Below are 19,695 nucleotides of genomic sequence, written 5' to 3'. Positions count from 1 at the left end.
GGGTGGATGTCCCTACTTGTCCCTGTGTGTGTATCCTGGTGTGTGTGTGTGTGTGTACATGTATGGCATGTCTGTGTGAGTACATCTGCATGTCCAGGTACACGTGTGAGTCTTGGTGTGTATGTCTCAATATGTCTCAATATGTGGGTACGTGTGGATATGTGTCCTCCTGTGGGTGTGTGTCCCCATATGTTCCCATGTAACCGTCTTCAGGTATACGTATGTGAGTCTTGGTGTGTGTGTGTGTGTGTATGTGTGTGTGTGTTTCCTTTGTGGAAGGAACGGGGACCTGTGGCTTGGAAAAGCATGTGCAATGTTATTCCAGATTTGGCAAATGAAAACAAACACTCTGTTTTCTTAACACAGAGGAGGGAAAGCAGGGCTCGGCTGGGATGCAGGGGTTATGAAAAGATTGAAAGAAGCCACTCAGACCCGCGGGGTGAGGGTTCCTGCCTGCCAGAGGCCTTCACCTCTGCCCGCTCTGCCCCAGGAAGGCTGCCAGCAGGAAGGCAGGGCAGACTTGGGCCAAAGATGGAGCCAGACAGGGCCAAAGATGGAGCCAGAAGCCTGGGAGGGCTCTGTGGGGAGGGCAGGACAGCTGTAGCCACTTGGTTTGCTGGGAGTCAGGCCCCACCTGGGAGCTACAGGGCCAGGACAGCTGGGCCAGTGTCAGGCCTGGGTTCCAAGAGGGTCCAGACAGTAATGACCCTGCTTGTTTGATGGCTGCCCTGGGGGTCTGTCCAGAATTGTCAGCCTCCCTCAACTTCACAAGAGTCAGAACACCAGATCTTAATGCCAAAATCTCTGACTTAAAAAGGTTTGGTTCGGGACTTCCTTGATGATCCAGGGGTACGGTAAGACTCCACACTCCCAATGCAGGGGGCCCGGGTTCAATCCCTGGTCGGGGAACTAGATCCCGCATACATGCAGCAACTAAGAGTTCGCATGTCACAACTAAGACCCAGTGCAGTCAAAATAAATAAATAATAAAACAGTATTTTAAAAAAATAATTCAATTAAAAGTCTGCCTAAAATATTCAACTTTCTTTTTTAATCTTTAAAGATGGAAACATAAAATCATCCCTAAGCCTATGACCACTTTTCCAATGTGGCTTTAACACCCATTCATCTTGTGCCAAACCCAGTTCCTCATATCCAAACCAACCCTCCCCAAAAGGCCAAGCAATTAAGCTGCTAGGAAAAAAAAAAAACATGGAGGTGAAGCACCATGACCTTGGGGAGGTGAAGCACCATGACCTTGGGGAGGTGAAGCACCATGACCTTGGGGAGGTGAAGCACCATGACCTTGGGGAGGTGAAGCACCATGACCTTGGGGAGGTGAAGCACCATGACCTTGGGGAGGTGAAGCACCATGACCTTGGGGAGGTGAAGCACCATGACCTTGGGGAGGTGAAGCAGTAGCTGGAAAAGACTGATCAGCTGGACTTCACCAAAACAAAGAACTTCTGTTCAGCAAAACACACCATTAATACAGCCCAGCAACAGAACAGAGCAAAGTCCCGACACACACGTGTGCATGCACACGCGGCACGGACAGAATCTCACAGAGAACATGGGAGAAAGAAGCCAAACTCCAGATGCACACAAGCCCACGGGTGTGAACGTCCAAAGCAAGCAAAACCTAGTGATGGTCAGAAAAGTCAGAATCACCATGACCTTTGGGGTCACCGACTGGGAGCTGGAAATGTCCTATATCTTGTCCAGGGGTGGTTGCACAGGTGAACACGGATGTGAAAACATCAAACTGGATACTTAAGAGCAGGGCAGTCTCCTGTATAGTTTAGCTTAGTTTAAAATGTATAGTTTATGTATACATTCAGTATATATATACTGAATGTATAGTTTAAAATGTAAGAACACACCCCCCCTAACTGCAACGTAGGACCCTGGGTGGGACCCTGGAACAGACAGAGGACATTAGTGGAAAAAGCAGTAGGATGTGAACAGCTGGAGTTGGTTAACAGTAAGGTAGCAAGGTCTGTTTCTTAGTTGTAGCAAACACTTTCTGGTGATTTAAGATGTTACTAATGGGGGAAGTGGGGAGGGGTGTACAGGAACTCTGTACTATCTGCAACTTTTCTGTAAATCTAAAATTATCCTAAAATAAAAAGTGTGTTAAAATAATCTCTTGCCAGGCTTCCCTGGTGACGCAGTGGTTGAGAGTCCGCCTGCCGATGCAGGGGACACGGGTTCGTGCCCCGGTCCGGGAAGATCCCACGGGCCGCGGAGCGGCTGGGCCCGTGAGCCATGGCCGCTGAGCCTGTGCGGCCGGAGCCTGTGCTCCGTGGCAGGAGAGGCCACAACAGTGAGAGGTCCGTGTACCGCAAAAAAAATAATAATAATAATCTCTTGCCTTCCTCCCTCCCCCTCCCTCCTCCTCCCCCTCCCTCTTTTTCTTACCCCCCTCTCCCTTCCATCCTCCCGCTTCAGGCTGCACAAAGCAAGCCTGCATCCCTAGCACATGCCCAGCACAGCACATGTGCATCCTTGTGACAGTTTGAGAGAACACGCAAATACAGTCCAGAGAGGTGCAAGCTCTGGTCTAGCAGGATGAGAACCTACGAGAAGCAGGTGAGAGAAGATCCTGGGCTCTGAGACAGCCGAGACACCCACCTGCTCTGCTCACGGCGTGTTCCTGGCAAGTGGTCACAGCAGCGACACCAGTGCGTACATAGCACTTAGCCCACGTCATAACAACTATTAGTCTGCACCATCACCCTACGAGTTGCCCCTACCACACAGACGGGCACCCGAGGCACAGAAGAGTGAAGCATCTTGCCCAAGTTCGTGCTGGTAGGGACAGGGTTGGGTTCTGAAGCAGAGGGATCAAGCACCAGAGTCTGTGCTTTTGGCCACTGCATTCATGCCGAACAAACAAAGAAGGAATAGGGATCCCGACCCTGCCCGCCACTGGCTGAGCCTCCACAGGCCCTGGATGGCGCTGACGTCCCTATGGTCAGAGTGTCACCTGCTAGGCCATGAGCTATGGGTGATGCCCCTTGGGGCCCGGCCCTCGTCTGGCTCCAAGTCAGTGCCCAATCCCCTAATGAATGGAGCCAATCACACAGCCTAGAACAGCCCCACTGCCAACTCTGGAGTTGTGGGTCAGGGGTCAGGCCAGGGGTGAATGCTCCCTACACTCCAACTGGAGAGTGGCCAGAGCCCCTCCAGCATGAGGACTGAAAGATCCTGCTGGAGACCCCCTCATCAGCCAGCACAGGGGTCCAGGGACCCTGGCTGGCCCATCACCGCTTCCACTCCCCACTGGTGACCTCTGAATCCTGGCCCACTACCAGTCTGGGACAGCAGGGTGAGAACTGACAAGTGACCCCACCACCAGCTGAGTGAGGACACCCCCCATGGTCCAAGGGAAAGGCACAGCAGCTGCATCACCCAGCTACCCAGCCTCCTTGGGCCTCAGTTTCCTCATCTGTAAAATGGGAGTAATAAAAGCACCTATTTCATAGAGGCATCGTGGGGGTTAAATAAGACCTTGTGTTGTCAGAAATTATTGGCCTAGTTTCACATGCTTTCCTAATCTCAAGATTCATTAAATATGCTTGATTACAGGAATAATAGCAGTTCTAATTTAAAGCGCTTGGACTCTGTGCCAGGCATCAGGAGAACTGCTTCACATTCAGCATCTCATTTCTCACCATGAGCCCAAGAGGGAAGTACTGCTCCATCCCCACCTTACAGATTGGAAAACAAGCTCAGAGAGGTCAAGTCACTTGCCTAGGATCACATAGCTGGGAGGGACACTGCTGAGACTCAAACCCGGATTTCTCTGACCTGCCTCCACTGGTCCCACGAGGCACTGGCACAAAGCCCGGAGGACAGAAGGTTCCCCCACCCCTCCCCACCGCATCCAATCAGCAGTGGAGCAGGGGAGGGATGACACGGGGCGGGGTGGTATGCAGAGGCTCACCAGCAGCGCGTGGACCATAGCATCTGTGGGCTGCGGGACAAACGCCAGTGACCAGAGCCATGCCTCTGTCTCATCTGCCTCCAACTCCCCGGACACAATGAGCTCCGCCATGAGGCTCACGCAAGGCTTGGTGCCACAAGAGGGCAGGGCATCCACCAGCGGCTGCCTGAGACGGAGAGAGGCCCAGGGAACGTCATGAAGGTGACCCACACACCCCGGGAGCCTTCCAGGACATCTCCTGTGAAGCCTCAGGTCATCCGGGAGCGATCGGAGGCTCGGAGGTACAGTAGGGACCTGTCCACACTCGCACCCCCGGGAAGGGGCCGAGCCGGGCCTGGGAGCCAGGCGGCCTGGCCGGGGGCCTGTGCTCTTAGGGCCACAGAGACACCAGCGGTCCAGTCTAAACCCTTGCAGTGCTGCCCACCTTGGAGACACAGCGGTTTGGGGCGACATGAGTCCCTGCCCACTGCTCTCCAGAAACCAACCATGGTCACCATGTAGGGTGAGAACCCCTTGCATAGAACAGGAATCAACAATTAGCAGGTTGCCTCCCATTAAACCTCTAATGCTCTCACCCAACATCAGGATCTTTTCCCTTTTTTTTTTTTTTTTTAAGATTACCGAAAGGTTGAGAAGTTCCAGAAAGGTTTCCAACCTTTGCACAATGATGGGTCTAAACAGGAAAATGATGACTGAACGGGGGTGGGTGCATAGGTCACAGTAGAAACGGGAGGTTCCCAGAGCTGGGGTCACATGAGGCAGCAGGGCACACGGGGCAGGGGGTAGATTGGGACCCCCCCACCCCATCAACCCCGATGAGTGGCATCCATGGCCACAAAGGACCAGGCACCCCCACTGCCCCGCTCCACACACACCATCTGCCCATAAATAGTCTCTGGCCTCAATTTGCTCATCTATAAAATGGGAATGCTGATGACAAGACCAGCCCCAAGATGAGCGTGAGCCCTCAGGAACACAGGCCACTTCATCTGAGGAATGTCCTACCTGTCCTTCCCATCTCTTGCCCTTGTGTTTCCTCTCTTTTCCTCATAGATTTGGGCCTTGGAAAACCAGCCTCTGGGCAGAAATGGAGGAGGAGGTGAGGGCAAGAAAACTCTCTCAAGAGTGTCAGTCCTCTTGGAAACTTCTAGAGCTGGGGAGGGTCTCCCCTCTCCCTGATTCCCAACATCTAGGTAGACAAGTGAGACACAGGGGCTTGTGGGAAAATCCTGAGTGACAAGTAGGGTGAGTCACGAAGGGAACAGGCAGCTCCACAGGAAGACTCAGGGGCCCCTTCCTACACCAAAGATAATTAAAATGTGCCCAAGTCAAATATCATTTATCTTTAAGCCCATAAGAATTCGATGGAGCAGCACAGACCACCTGGGTCAAAAATCCCGACTCTGCTGTGTAACCTTGGGCAAGTTTCCTAACTGCTCTGTGCCTTGGTTTCCTTCCACAGCTGTAACATAGGAATAATAAAACCACCTACCTCATGGGGTCATTGTGAGGATTAAATGAGTGAATAAGAGATAAAACGCTTGGAAGTTATCTGTGCATTATTAGCTACTAAGTTTGGTGGTCATTCAATCAGACATTTGGTAATGTTGATTTGGGGTCTTTCATAGTTCCAAGTAGATAAAATTTTTTCAGGTCTCAAAATCTTTTTGAGAGCCTTTGAAAAGCTCACAAGCCTGAAATCCGGATCTCAGGGGCCCAGTGAACGGCTGGACTCGGGGAAGGAGCCGCAAGCTTTCCCCTGCACAGCCCTCAGACGATGGAGTTAGGTCCTCAGAGGTTCCCCTCCACGCTTGGGGGTCTCTCTACACCCCTTGCTGCCCTCACATCAGGCAGGTCCCAGCCCTGCCCAGCACCCCTCCACCCCCAGGAGAAGGGTACCCAAGGCGCATTGGAATGCTAATTCCAGCTCTCAGCCAGAGGGTCCCTGTGTGGGGAAGGAACAATGCCTGTCTTTATCCGGCCAGGTCCTGCAGCCTCCAGTCTCCGGAAGCCCCCGTGGGAAGCTCCCCTCTTAATCGCCTTCTTGGCAGACGTCCCCAGACTGAAGGACGACAAGTCAGTATCACAGGGATGAGCTGAAGTGTCGCCATCCATCTCTCAATGAGGACCTAGGACAGCATCAAGACTACCCAGCCCACCAGGACCCCCAGGCAGCTCCTGGACCAGCCCCCGACTTGGGGAGAGGCCCTTACCAGTTGTCTCGGCATTCGAAAAAAGAATGTTCCCAGAGTTCCATGAGCTCATCCGCGGAGAGGCCCCGGAGCTCAGACACCAGCGTCAGGAACAGCTCTGCGGCCTAGAAATCAGAGAGGAAAGTGTGAGAGGCCCCAACCGCAAGGGTCACCTCATCCATCTCCTTGCCTCCAGGCATGGCTGGAAACACTAGGATCTCCTGCCTACAGTGTCACAGACCCAAAGAGATGAGGCTGCTCGTCTGGGCTTCCTTCCACTGAATCCCAGCTCCTGGCACACAGGCTGGCCCATTCTTTTTCTTTAATTTAACAAGCATTTATTGGGCACCTACTACATGCCAGGCATGCTTTAGGGGCCAGGGATGTGCGGGTGAAGAAGAGACACGGCATCTGCATTTGTGGGCTTTATGCTCTAATAAAAGCTCAATACATGTTCACTACGATTATAATCTAGTTATTATAATGAGTCAGCGTATTTCACAAAGTTAGTGAGATAGCCATCTCTTCTGATATTTTTAATGAAAAAAGTATGTGAACGTTTTTCAGAGTTATGAGCAGTGATGGCTAATCAACAGGGGTTTGCAGTTTTTGCCCCTTGTCTGCAGGTCTGACCAGCACAGTCACCAAGTCTCCAAAAACTCAAGGAAATAAAGGACTCTATTCAGAGCCCGCACCTCTCGGGTTTCAGGAGATGCTTGGCTTGGGATGCCGGCCCCACATCCTGCCTTCCCTCCCCGGTGCCTCTTCAGTCTCAGATTCGTTGCCTCGGCCCGAGCCCAAAGCCACAGAGAGAGTGACGAGGTCCTGGCTTCCTGCTGTGCTTGGCCAAGGCCAAGAATGAGCCCTCACCCCACCCAGCCAGGGGTCCACTATTGCTGGGACGGGTTTGCCTCACCTCGGGCCTCCTCTGCTCTGAGCAGCTGGGACTGAGTCCCCGTGCACAGAGCTTGACCTCAGCAAGACGCAAACGCGAAACAGGCCCCTCACAGGCCAGCGTAACCCCCCCATCCCCTCCCTTCTCACCAGCATGTCTGCCCCCAGGGTCTGGGCAGCATCCCCATTGTGTGTGCCTTCTGCCGGTAGAGCCGATGGGGACCCTTCGTTCTGCCTTTAATTCCTCATGCGGGACACACAAGCAGCCCCCTGTTGGGGCCGACCACCACCTTTAGAGTGGCCCTGGCCAGCATCGGCCTAGTTTGGGGCAGCTACCCCAGGAGGCCTGCCGCCTTCCGGACAGGCTCAGGTGCATTTCCCTCCAGCTGGTGGATGCCTTGCCCGGGCATCGTCTGTGATTCCCTGGACTCGGAACACATCTGCTTCTAAGACCTCCAGCACATGTGCAGCCGCGGGGCCTGGCTGGGCATCCGCTCAGGAGCAGGCGTCCTGCTCTGGGAGGCCTCGGGCTGCAAGTGTTGGCTTCAGGAACAGCTTTCCAGAGCCAGACACAGCAGGAGGGGGCTGTAGCAGCTCATCCCGGAAGGCTTGCGGGTGGAGGAAGGAGGATGTCATTCCTGCCTCCTCGGTGAGAAGCCCATCCCCACCATCACCACTAACAACATCTACGCAAACGATAATAACAATGGTTACTTTGTTTGGAGCCTCAGCTGTGTGCCAGGTGCTGTTCTAGGCACTTTACAGGGACCATTTCATTTGACCTTAACCCTGTGAAGGGCCGTCATTATCCTCACTTAACAGAGAGCATTTAAGTCAGGTGCCAGTGGACACAGAGCTACTAAGTGGCCGAGCGAGACTTGAACCCACACTCTTAACCAGGGTCCTACACTCAAGGCCATGGGAAAAAAGAAAAGCCAGCCCTGTTTGCCCGTTTCCGAGGTGTGGATACTCCCACTGCAGCCCATCACGAGCGGCCCGTGTGCCATCACTGAACGCAGACGTGGGAATCACTGTGCAGAAGCACAGCACTGCGTCTCAGGTCCACCCTGCGGTAGATGCAAATAACCTCCGGTGCAGATTCAAATGTAGTAAGATAACGCGGTAGTGAGGATTTTGAGCATTCGTTACCTTTGTTTCGAATATGATCCATTTTCATTGTAAGTCGGTATAACTTAGTCTTTAGTAATGTCCGTTTAACAACCAGCCTGCAGGATTTCCGGAATCTAACCATTGGCTCTGGCAAATCGGTACAAGCCTGCCTCGCACACCACCGTCCACACTTCGCTGTACACAGTCGGTGCTGAATCAGTATCTGTGACTTGGGTGTCCTGTTACGAGCAACCTGGATGGTGGTCAGGAGCTGTGCCCTCCCCAGGCATCCTCCCCGGCAGCCCTGGGAAGGGGTGGGGCCCGACCCGCCTTGCTTCTCTCCCCATCCTCTCCTTCACTCCATCAGGCTCTTGGCCATCCCAGCCCGCTGCCCCCCACGTGGAAACTCGGGGGGCCTCTCTGCAGAGGGGTCAGGCTGGGGAATTTTCTCTCCATTGAGTCCTGGTTTTGTTTCCAGACTGAAAAACCAATCTTGTCTCCTGCCCATCAGCAATGGGGAGGGGGCAAAGGCATTCTTAGCTGAAGCCCACGGGGTCGGTCCCCCCGGTAACCGACGGGCCCTCAGTCCTCCCGGGGAGGCCAAGGCACTGCTTGATGTGCACCAAAGCATCCCTGAAAAGCCATTTTCAGGAACAAGGCCCTTAGTAATTCACCCCCAGCCCAGGGGACCTCCCTAGTGGGAACAATTTGCTTCCTTGTTAGCACTATAAATACAGGGCAGCCGCCATGCACCCTCTGGGGCCGGCACTGCCAGTCTCCAGGAGGGGAGACACAGGCCCACAGCACGCCTGGCCCCGAGCCACCTCTGTCAGGGGAAGTGCCCAGTCAGGGGGCCAGACGGGAGGAGACAGCTTAGGACACAGGATGTAGAGCGGCGGTTCTCAGTGGGGGTGACCGTGCTCCCCAGGGGACGCTGGCAGCCTCTGGAGACACTCTGGGTTAGCATGACTGGGATGTGGGTGATGCTGGCATCTAGTGGGTAATGCTCAGGAATGCTGCAGAACATCCGACAGTGCACAAGGCGGCCCAAGGAGTCAGGAGTGCCAGGGTGAGAATCCTCGCTGTGGGCCAGGCTGCCTGGACTAACAGCCCGCTCTGTCAGCCACTAGCTGGTGGGCTTGGACCACACCTCGCAGGGCTGAGGGCCCTTTCCTTGGGGCTGCTCTCTGACTCGCGCGAGGCCCACGAGATCAAGGATTCCAGAGAGCAATGAGCATGAGCCTTGGCTCCCTCCCGGTCCCTGAAACAGTGAACAGCCAGCTGCACACGAGTCCCTGCTATACACAAGCAAAACGTATAATGTGTGTGTACATGTGTGAGTGTTCAATATGCATTCGGTATGTGCATATGTACTAGTCTGTATTTACTGATGACATAGTCAACGTATTTTATACATATTCAACATATTCTTAGATGTTTTTTTCCACGTTATATCTGAATCTGATTCTTCTCCCCACCCCACCCCCGCTATCACCCCAGACCAAGCCTCCTTCATCTCCTACCTGTGTTACTGTAACAGCCTCTTAACCTGTCTCCCGACATCCCATTGGCCCTCAGTCTATTCTCCACCCGCAGCCAGAATGTGAGCATTGAAATGTACATCAGATCACAACACCCTCCAAGGTTCCTCATTTACCCTGAGTAAAAGCAATCTGGGGACTTCCCTGGCGGTCCAGTAGTTAAGACTCTGTGCTTCCACTGCAGGGGGAGTGGGTTCAGTGCCTGGTCGGGGAACTAAGCAATCTGTGTGCCCCCCTAAGGGGGTGACCCTGTCCCCTCTCACCCTCCCACTCCGCTCCAGTCACAAGGCCTCCTTGCCACTCAAACTGGTGCTGAAACTCGCTCACCGTGCAGCTCCTGCCCTGGCGTACATGCTGGGCCCACCCCCTCTGGCAGTCCACCCCCCCCCCCCAAACCCCTGTCCACCCCACTCACTCCTCACCTCCTCCTGGTCCTTACTCAACGTCACCTCCCCCGTGAGGCCTTCCCAGGCATCCATCATTTAAAACTGCATCTCATGCCTCCCCCACATGCCCCCTTCACCCCTCTTCCCCTCTCTACTTGTCTCCCCAGCACCCTGGGGCCCATGATCCCAGGCGCAGTGGGACCTGGCTCTGCTTCCTGCATCTGAGCAGGACACAAGGGTCTGAGCCATCTCAGCCCAGCCCCCCAGGGACCGAGGGGGGCTAACCCCAGTCTGGATGCCCCCAGCCCTGTTCTCTTCTGAACTAAACGCTTCGCCTCACGCAGCCAGAGGCATCCGTGAGGGCCTCTGGTGCTGAGAATTCCAGATGGAGACATTTCCGGCAGTAAAGGCACTCCTGGATCTGAGGCTGGGGCTGGACGGGCACTGGCCTCACAACATCCTTCTCCACTGACTTCACGTGAGCAACACCGAGAAACACAAAGCTTTGCACCCAGATGCTGGTTCCCAGCCCAGACCTGCCAGGCCAGGACGTCAAAGGTTGGGGTCTGGGCATCCATATATCTGACAGGCCCCCTACCCAAGTGCTGCCCAGAAAGCCGAGCTTCCGGAGGGCAGGGGGTGTGCCTGGCACACCTGGCACCATGCCTAGAAGTGGTGCCGCACCCAGCCCTGTCCACACCTGGAACGACCTACTTCTGTCCAGCTGGGTACATGACAGCCCCCAAGTCCTCGGTCCTATGAAAGCAGCCAGTGAAACAGGCATTTATAAATTTGCGGCACCCCAAGTCAACAAGCAAGTCTATTTTGAACCCTCCCAGGCTGCTGTGGGATCAAAGTTAAAACACCCCATGCTTCTCTCCTCGGCACACAGGCCCTGGGACTTGAATCAGAAGAATCCCAGCATCTTTAATGCCTTCCAGGAAAGGCCAGGGCTGTCATGCTGAAGTCATCAGCAACGCTGAGATGGGCAGAAATAGTGGACACAGTGAAAGTCCTCAAAATGTCACTGGTGACATCCAGCCCTGAGCTGTGGATGGCAGGGATGTTACAACAAAGATTACTATGGGCCTAGAATGTTCTGGAAGGCATCCTGACCACGAGGCCCTGCAGGACCTGACCCCACCGGTCCTCACCATCGAGCTCCAGCCAGGCTGAGCTGCGTGCTCCCCAAACACGCCCAGCGAGGTTCAGACTCAGGACTTTGGCCCTGGCCAAACCCTCCTTTTGGAGCGCTAGTCCCCTGGATTCCCAAGGGAGCAGCCCAGGTCTCAACTCCAGTGTACCCTGCTAGACCCCTGGCCTAAGGTGGCCACTCAGCCACATCCCCGCTCTGTTCTCTCAGTGCCCATCAACAGCTAAAACCCTTGTACATTTGCAATGGTTACCATCCATCTCCCCCACGCTGGATCTTAGGCTCTGGGAAAGCAGGGACTATTTCTGTCTCATTCATCATAAGGGCACAGAGTAAGCCCCTCATCTTGCTGAACAAACCAAAGAGTTCACAGGCTAGTCAAGCCAGGGCCCTGCCAATAGGAACATTGTTCCTGTGATGTGGAAGGTCCCATCAGGAGGAGAACGTGGGAAGGCAGGCTCCACACGGAGCCCAGATGCATCATTTTCTTTCCCCAGGGAGGGCGTTACGCCTTCCTCAGGGCTCTCCTCTTACAGGCAGGTGGAGGGCTCTGTCTCAGAACAAAGCAGGCAGGGAGAAGGCACATCATCACAGCATGGCCTTGGTACTCTCAGAAACAGTGTCATCAGTCACAAAGGAGGGAACCAGACAGATGTCTCAGAGACCTCTGAACCTCTCTGAGCTATGAGACCTCGACATCATGTCCACCCCTTGACTTTAAACAGCTGGGAATTCCAAGGAAGGCCTGGGCCATGTGTTTTTGACTTGGTGGAAACTCCTCAAGGCTGAGGCTTGGGTACGGCTGGAGATTTCCTGAGAGATCTCTAGGACAGGCCAGGTCCAAAAGGTTAGTCCATGAGCCCAAAAGGACCATTTGCCCAAAGACAGACAGAGAAGAAAAAGGCCTCCTCTAAGCTCATATCCAACCTGCACTAGGCCAAGGCTTGCACACACCAGCTAGATTTCTTCCCCTTCTTTGCTTTCACAACCAGGCATAGTTGTGCAGTGCACAACCTACCCGACAGTACACAGCAGTCCTGATACTGAACATCTGAGCAAGTAGACCGTAAAGGATCTGGTAGGAAGAGGAAGGTGTCCCAGGGAACCAGGCCCCAGGCAGATTCTGGCCTGTGGCTGGAGAAGCCACTTACCTCGAAGCTTGTGGTCTGAGCCAGGCACAGCTTCCTCACTGATGCAGCCACCATGGCCACCGTAGCCTGGGACGGTGTCTCCTCCCATTCGTACAACAGGCTGCTTGGGGTTAAGTCTCCATCGTCTGGATCTGAGATGGGAAGTGCTGGCCAGGGATGACCGCATGGGGGACATGCCAGAGTGAGTAGAAGGACCCCTGGGAGCCACGCCCTCACCCTGCCAACGCTTCCTTCAGCATGTTTCTGGCAACAGGTGAGGGGAACATGCATAAGGAAAATCATGGCAGTGTTACTGCTAACAGCAAAAGACGGGCAACAGCCTATGTGCCCATCAGTAAGGGATGGCCAAATAAGCTGACTCCAAAGCCCTCTTGGGACTGACAGAGAAAACATGAAAACTTCATCCATGCAATGGAGGGTTATTCAGCTGTGACACATGCTACAATATGCATGAACCTTGAAAACATTCTGGGAAGTGAAAGAAGCCAGTCATAAAAGGCCCCATACTGGGAACTTCCCTGGCGGTCCAATGGTTAAGACTCGGCGCTTCCACTGCAGGGGCCACAGGTTTGATCCCTGGTCAGGGAACTAAGATCCTGCATACCACACAGTGCAGCCGAAAAAAGAAAAAAAAAAAAAAGTCACATACTATATGAGTCTATTTACATGAAATGTCCAGAATGGACTAATGAAGAGAGGAGATTCGTGGTTGCCAGGAGCTGAGGGAACAGGAGGTGACAGCAAATGGGTGCAAGGTTTCTTTTGGGGTGATGAAAACGTAGTGAAGTTGATTGTGATGATAGATGCACAGCTCTGACTCTACTAGAAGCCACTGAATTGTTCACTTGACTTTTTTTTCTTTTTCTGGCCACGCCACACAGCTACGGGGATCTTAGTTCCCCAACCAGGGATCAAACCCAGGACCCCAGCAGTGAAAGCACCGGTTGTAACCACTGGACCACCAGGGAATTCCCTGAATTGTTCACTTTAAATAAATGAGTTGCACAGTATATGAATTACATCTCAACTACAGCTGTTTAAAAAATGTATGTATGAAAAGCTCATTCCACTCAACGGGGAACCACAGGTCCTGACACTAGATGTCCCAGTCACTGTCAGTGTCTGTGCCTGAGGGAGGGCTCAGGGGGCAGGTCAGCCTGGGATCTCAGCCTGGGCTCTGTGGAGCCAGAGGGAATGCTGGGAAGACCCAGGGCTTCAGTCCCCACCTGCTGGGTTCTCCCCAGGGTGGTGCAGGCAGGGAGTCTGTCCTCCGAGGCAAACATGATTCAACCCACCAGGGCTAAAGAAAAGACCCCGGGGGTCCAAGTCCCAGCTCTCATTAGCTCTGTGACTTCAAACAAGTCATTTTATCTCTTGGAAATGTTTTCCTTAAATGAAAAATACAACTAATAATAACAGTAACTTCCTAATGGGGTCATGATGAGAATTAAATTAAATAATCCCCATAAAGCCCTCAGCACAGATACTGGCCCACAGTAAATCCTTCCAAACTGTCGGCAGTAAGAACTAACTACCCTTATTTCATTATTCAGGGAAATAGCCATTTTTCCACCATGGAAAACAAGAACAAAAACAAACAACTCTTTTCCTCAGATGCATGCCTTGCTTGTTTCTTTCTGTGCGAAATCATAGAAGGGACCCAAGCTCCAGGGGATGCTACATGTTGGCAGGAACTTTCCAGAAAATCAGGAAACCTGAGTCAGTCTGCCCCCAAAATGGTCAGGTTGAAAGGTCATCAGATGTAAGGTGGATTCTCCCACAAAAGCTGGGAACCAGAAGATTCCATCTCCACTGAGGACCACCCAGGGAGGAGGCCAAGACCAAGCCTGGGCCATGTGAGCCGAGAGAAACTTCTAGAAAGAGAGGCTCACTCTCCTGACGATGGTCACTTTCAGAAACAGTTCAAGAGTGTCCAGACAGGGACAGAGGGATGGAGCCTAGGCTTGCTTGAGCCCCTCTGGCCAGAGGAGGCTGTGAGGCTCAACTAAGGGTCTCTGTACCCACCCTCATTCACCTGCGACAGCCGGGTCCTGAGGCACCTCATACAGCAGGGTGAGCGAGGAAAGGGTCCACATCTGCACAGCACTCGCCTCCCCGGAGAGGGGCCCCACGGTGTCCAGCTCCATGCAGGATGCCTCCCCCAGCACTCCGGCCTGGAAACTCTGGACGCAGGTCAGGTGGAAGGCCTCCTGGACCGTGAGGGGAAGAGGCGGAGGCTCAGGCCAGGCCTTGGCAGTGAGGGAACCCCCCCCGGGGCCCCTGAAACCAGCAGCCAGGGCCAAGGCTGGGGGGCAGCCCGCTGCGGGGGAGCCCTCTGGGGGCTACCTTGGAGCTTCAGCACCCCCCTCCCCATAGAGAGAGGTGGAAGGCCAAGAAAAGCAAGAACGTGCAGTAAGCAGTAACCCCAAGGAGAGGAACGATAAAGCCTCAGCTGGAAGATGAATACCACCACCAGAGTCTGCAGTCCTGCATCGGCCTCTAGATGCTGACGCTTTGTATAATCGTGTTAGCAGGGATCATCCCTTATCCTTATACAGTTGCTTACTATTTACACAACACTTTCACCTGCAGGGAGCTACAGACCCAAGAGGAGGAGAGGGGAAGAGGAGGGGAGAAGAGGGGGTAGGGTGAGGGGTGGAGGGAGAGGAGGATGAGAGAAGTGGGGGCAAGGGAAAGGACAGAAGCAGCGGGAGGGGAGCAGGGTGGTGGGCAGAAGGGCTGAGAGATGGAGGGGGGGGAGCAGAGAATAAAGAGAAAAGGGAGGGGGGCTAAGGAGGGAGGGGAGCTAAGGAGGGAGGAGGGGAAAGAAGGCGGCACTGCAAAGAGGGTCTCGGGCACGGTACTCACCTCCGCTGCGGGCAGGGCCTGGGAGCGCAGGGAGGCGCGCACCCTGCGCAGGGAGCATTGCGCCAGGTCCTTGGTCTTGTGCAGCCTGGTTCCGCGTTGCTGGTACATGGTGGGACACCTGCCCAGGATATCCTCCTGGGCGAGCGGGGCCCAGTCAGCCCCCTGCTCCCCCCTCACTCGACCACCCACCCCCTCCAGGCTCGAACCTCACCTCCTCGACGGTCTGGGGGCTGCGGGTGCCCGGGCGACCCTGCAGGAGGCTCAGCACAGCGCGCTTCACGTTCAGCGTCCAGCGCGGCTCGGGGTGGCCAGGACACAGGCGTGACACGCGCCCTGCCTGCAGGACGAAGCGCAGCGGCACGCGGCCCAGAGCGGCACTGCGCGGGGACCGGGCGTCAGGGGGACCCCTCCAAGGTCCCAGGCCACCTCTTCCGCATCAGGGCCAGAACATCCCTGACCCTCCTGCGCGCCACCCCATAGGTCAGTCCCATGGGAAGCACCCAGGTACCCCCATATCCCCCCAAATGGTCCCGCTTCCCTCCTCTGCTCAGCTCAGCTCTCCAGCTACTTCTCAAACAACACAGGAGGCAGCCAACTCTCTGCTCCAAGCTGCTCCCAACCTTGCGGCCACTTGGACGAAATGTACCTGTGTCAACCCAGCTTGAATAAACAAAAAGTGTCTGGTATGGCCTGGTGAGGGAGGGGATGGGGCAGGTCGGGGATGAGGGCTGGGGGAGTGCCCACCTTTGTGGACAGTGGATGGAGGTGGAAGAGAGAGATGCCCCACGATAAAGGGGAAACTGCTAAAACCCCAAACCCCACCAGCTAGCCAGCAAGCAGAATCTTGAGGGATAAAAGTGGCCCTATTGGGCTTCCCTGGTGGCGCAGTGGTTGAGCGTCCGCCTGCCGATGCAGGGGACACGGGTTCGTGCCCCGGTCCGGGAAGATCCCACATGCCGCGGAGCGGCTGGGCCCGTGAGCCATGGCCGCTGAGCCTGCGCGTCCGGGGCCTGTGCTCCGCAACGGGAGAGGCCACAACAGTGAGAGGCCCGTGTACCGCAAAAAAAAAAAAAAAGTGGCCCTATTGAATCTCCCGGGGAGGCTACCGCCCCCTCTCCAGCTCCCAGTGGAGCCTGGGCCCCCCAACCCTACCCCCACTGGAGGCAGCCCCCAGGGCCTCAGGCCTCGGGCTAGAGAAATGCTAATGGCGCCCGCCCCTTCCAGAATAGCTAGTGTCAGTCTGGTCTCTCAGGAGCTGACAGCCCTGCCCACTCGCATTTCTGACGAGGCCTCCAGGGACAATAGCCCAGGCTGTCCCCTCCGAGAAGACCACCCTAAGCTTTTCAGTAGGGCTCCATCTGCCCCCACAGCAGCATCCCCCATCCCTGTATGCCCACACAAAGGCTTTATTTTTTTAACAAGTGAATTTGCAATAAAAAAGGAAGAGGAATCTGTGGAGATGGGCTTGTCCTCAGGCTGGTGGCTGGACTGAGCTTTGTGGCTGCCGGGAGCCCTGGGAAACACAGCCCAGGGAGAATTCCAGGCTTGGCTGAGTCATAAAGGGGAGCTTGGCTTGGGAAGGGAGAAGCTATGGGTCTCCAGGAAAACCCCCATCTCAGCGGGGGTGGGGAAGGAGAAGGGCAGACCTCAATGGGTGCCCAGTGTCTTCCAGAATGTTCTTAAGGATGAAGGCCAGAGGGTGCTGGGCAGACACAAAATCTGGACATGCTGGGCGTGACAGCCAGGAAAATATGGGGCGAGTTCCTTCCACCAGATAAGGGAAGGCCGCCTGAGGCAATGTGGACTCATTCAAGGCTCCCACATCACGACAGCTCACAATGGTCCTCATCAATGGTCTGGTCTGGGAGTTTACACGGTCAAAACAAAGGTGGAACCTCTTTGAACTTCAGTCCGAGACAGCCTCTTTCTGCTGCAGCAGGGTCACCCGAATCGGGTTCTTCCAATATAATTTGGTGCACCCAGTGCCCGGCGGCCGTTGGAAGAGGGAGCAGGGCTCACATATCCAGCCCCATCGGGAGCAAGGCCCAGCGTCTTACCTCAAACTCTCTGACTCCTTCAGAACTTCCACCTTGGACCGCAGGATGGATGTCACCTGGAAGTGTTGGAGCTGAAGCAGAAAGCACGGAGAGCTGGTGACCTCTCCTGGGGAATTCCAGGACCGCACCAGCACCGGCACCACCTAAAGTAGTTCTGGGACCCAGCATGACCCACGTGGAGGGTTAGGCAGAGAGATCCATCCCTTGAGCGGAAGGGTCTAGTGTCGGGCTGGTAGATGCCGGATGTCTCTAGGGATAAATAATTTAAATAGCCAGGCACCTCTGCTCCCCACTCAATGTACAGAAAGTTCTCATTAGCTTCTCGTTTTGCCCCAAAAGGCCCTGGAACTTTGAGTGAGAGATTCATATGGCTCCACGGTATAAACAAAACTAAGTTAGGATTGCAAAGCAAACCAAAAAAAAAGCGTTGTCATCTTGAATAAAAGACTTGGATGTCCCAGTACCACCATGGTTGCACGTGTGTGTTTGGGAGGGTGAGTGTGTGTGTGTGTACTTATTGCAAAAGATGGGCTCTCCAAAGATGAATAAAATCACCCCTAAAACCTGCATCCCTAACCTGACTGGTTTCATTTTTTTAAAAATTAGAGTATTTTTAGAGCAGTTTTAGGTTCATAGCAACATTGCGGGGAAGGTACAGAGATTTCCCGTATACTCCCTGCCCCCAAATATGCACAGCCTCCCCATTATCAACATCCCCACCAGCGTGGAACATTTGTTACAACTGATGAACTTACACTGACATGTCATTATCACCCAGAGTCCGTAGTATACATACGGGTTCCTTGGTGTCATACATTCTATGGGTTTGGACAAATGTATGATGACATGTATCCACCGTTATAGTATCACATGGTTTCACCGCCCCGTGATTTCACTTTTTCAAAGTAACTAGTCCTCATTCATCTTGTCTAAAACCTAATTCCCCTGTCTCCTCAACACCAGCTCCCCTCCCCCGACAGAGGGTCTGTCACCTCCCCAGTAACCCAGGCTTGAAATCTTAGGGTGAAATACAGTTCCACTTGACAGTGAGATGTGGTCCAGGACAATGAATCCCTCGGCCACATTACCAATACCGCTTATGTCTGACCACTTGCTTGAAAGCTATCCATGATAACAGTATTTTTAAAGCATATGTTTTAAAAGTTTAGTAGAGACAGGAGAGAGATTTTTTTTTAAAAAAAACTACTGAACTGCCCACTTTAAAAGGGTAAACTGGGGCTTCCCTGGTGGCGCAGTGGTTGAGAGTCTGCCTGCCGATGCAGGAGACATGGGTTCGTGCCCCGGTCCGGGAAGATCCCACACGCCACAGAGCGGCTGGGCCCATGAGCCATGGCTGCTGAGCCTGCGTGTCCGGAGCCTGTGCTCCGCAACGGGAGAGGCCACAACAGTGAGAGGCCCGCGTACCGCAAAAAAAAAAAGGGTAAATTGGGATTTCCCTGGTGGTGCAGTGGTTAAGACTCCACGCTCCCAATGCAGGGGGCCCGGGTTCTATCCCTGATCCAGGAACTAGATCCCACATGCATGCTGCTAAGAGTTCGCATGCCGCAACTAAGGAGCCTGCGTGCCGCAACTAAGGAGACAGCAAGCCACAACTAAGGAGCCCTCAAGCCACAACTAAGGAGCTCACCTGCCACAACTAAGGAGCCCATGTGCTGCAACTAAGAAGCCCATGTGCTACAACTAAGAAGTCAGAGAGCTGAAATAAGGAGCCTGTGAGCCACAACTAAGGAGCTTGCCTGCCACAACTAAGACCCGACGCAACCAAATAAATAAATATGAAAAAAAGGTAAACTTTATAGGGTTTTTACAATAAAAAAACAAAACCTAATTTTTTAAAAGGGAATGAAGTCCTGGGGACTTCCCTGGCAGTCCAGCGGTCAAGACTCCCTGCTCCCAATGCAGGGTCATGGGTTCGATCCCTGGTCGGGGAACTAAGATCCTACATACCGTGTGGTGTGGCCAAAAAATTTTTAAAAATAAAAATATACACTTTGAATTAAAATACAACACCAACATATTTTAAAAATAAAGGTGGGGGCAACTTCCCTGGTGGTCCAGTGGTTAAGACTCCACACTCCCAATTCAGGGGGCCCAGGTTCTATCCCTGGTCAGGGAACTAGATCCCACATGCATGCCGCTACTAAGAGTTCACATGCCACAACGAAGAAGCCCGCGTGCTGCAACAAAGACCCGGCGTGGCCAAAATAAATAAATAAATATTTAAAAAGAAGCAAAGCTGGAAAGTATCATATTAAAAAAAAAAAGGGGGGGGTAATGACGTCCTGCTACATGCTACAATATGGATGAACCTTGAAGACCTTATAAAAGGTGAAAGAAGCCAGACACAAAAGGTCACAAGTTGACCGTGAGTTG

The 19,695-nt window shown here is 53.8% G+C and overlaps 1 protein-coding gene across 1 annotated transcript in view; it reads right to left on the bottom strand.

Annotated features, from left to right (window-relative positions):
- The window catches only part of LOC136135307 (uncharacterized), a 181,196-nt gene that overhangs the window by 126,467 nt on the left and 35,034 nt on the right, over window positions 1–19,695 (bottom strand). The window contains exons 5-11 of the mRNA XM_065893207.1: window positions 17,302–17,372; window positions 15,456–15,621; window positions 15,236–15,379; window positions 14,412–14,583; window positions 12,377–12,507; window positions 6,163–6,266; window positions 3,950–4,115 (exon numbers count right to left, since the gene is read on the bottom strand). Of these exons, the coding sequence (XP_065749279.1) occupies window positions 3,950–4,115; window positions 6,163–6,266; window positions 12,377–12,507; window positions 14,412–14,583; window positions 15,236–15,379; window positions 15,456–15,621; window positions 17,302–17,372 (954 nt within the window). The remainder of the gene's footprint in view (window positions 1–3,949; window positions 4,116–6,162; window positions 6,267–12,376; window positions 12,508–14,411; window positions 14,584–15,235; window positions 15,380–15,455; window positions 15,622–17,301; window positions 17,373–19,695) is intronic.

This window comes from Phocoena phocoena, chromosome 15 (genome assembly GCF_963924675.1).
Source record: "Phocoena phocoena chromosome 15, mPhoPho1.1, whole genome shotgun sequence".
Taxonomy (NCBI): Eukaryota; Metazoa; Chordata; class Mammalia; order Artiodactyla; family Phocoenidae; genus Phocoena; species Phocoena phocoena.
This window is presented reverse-complemented; position numbering and strand designations above follow the sequence as displayed.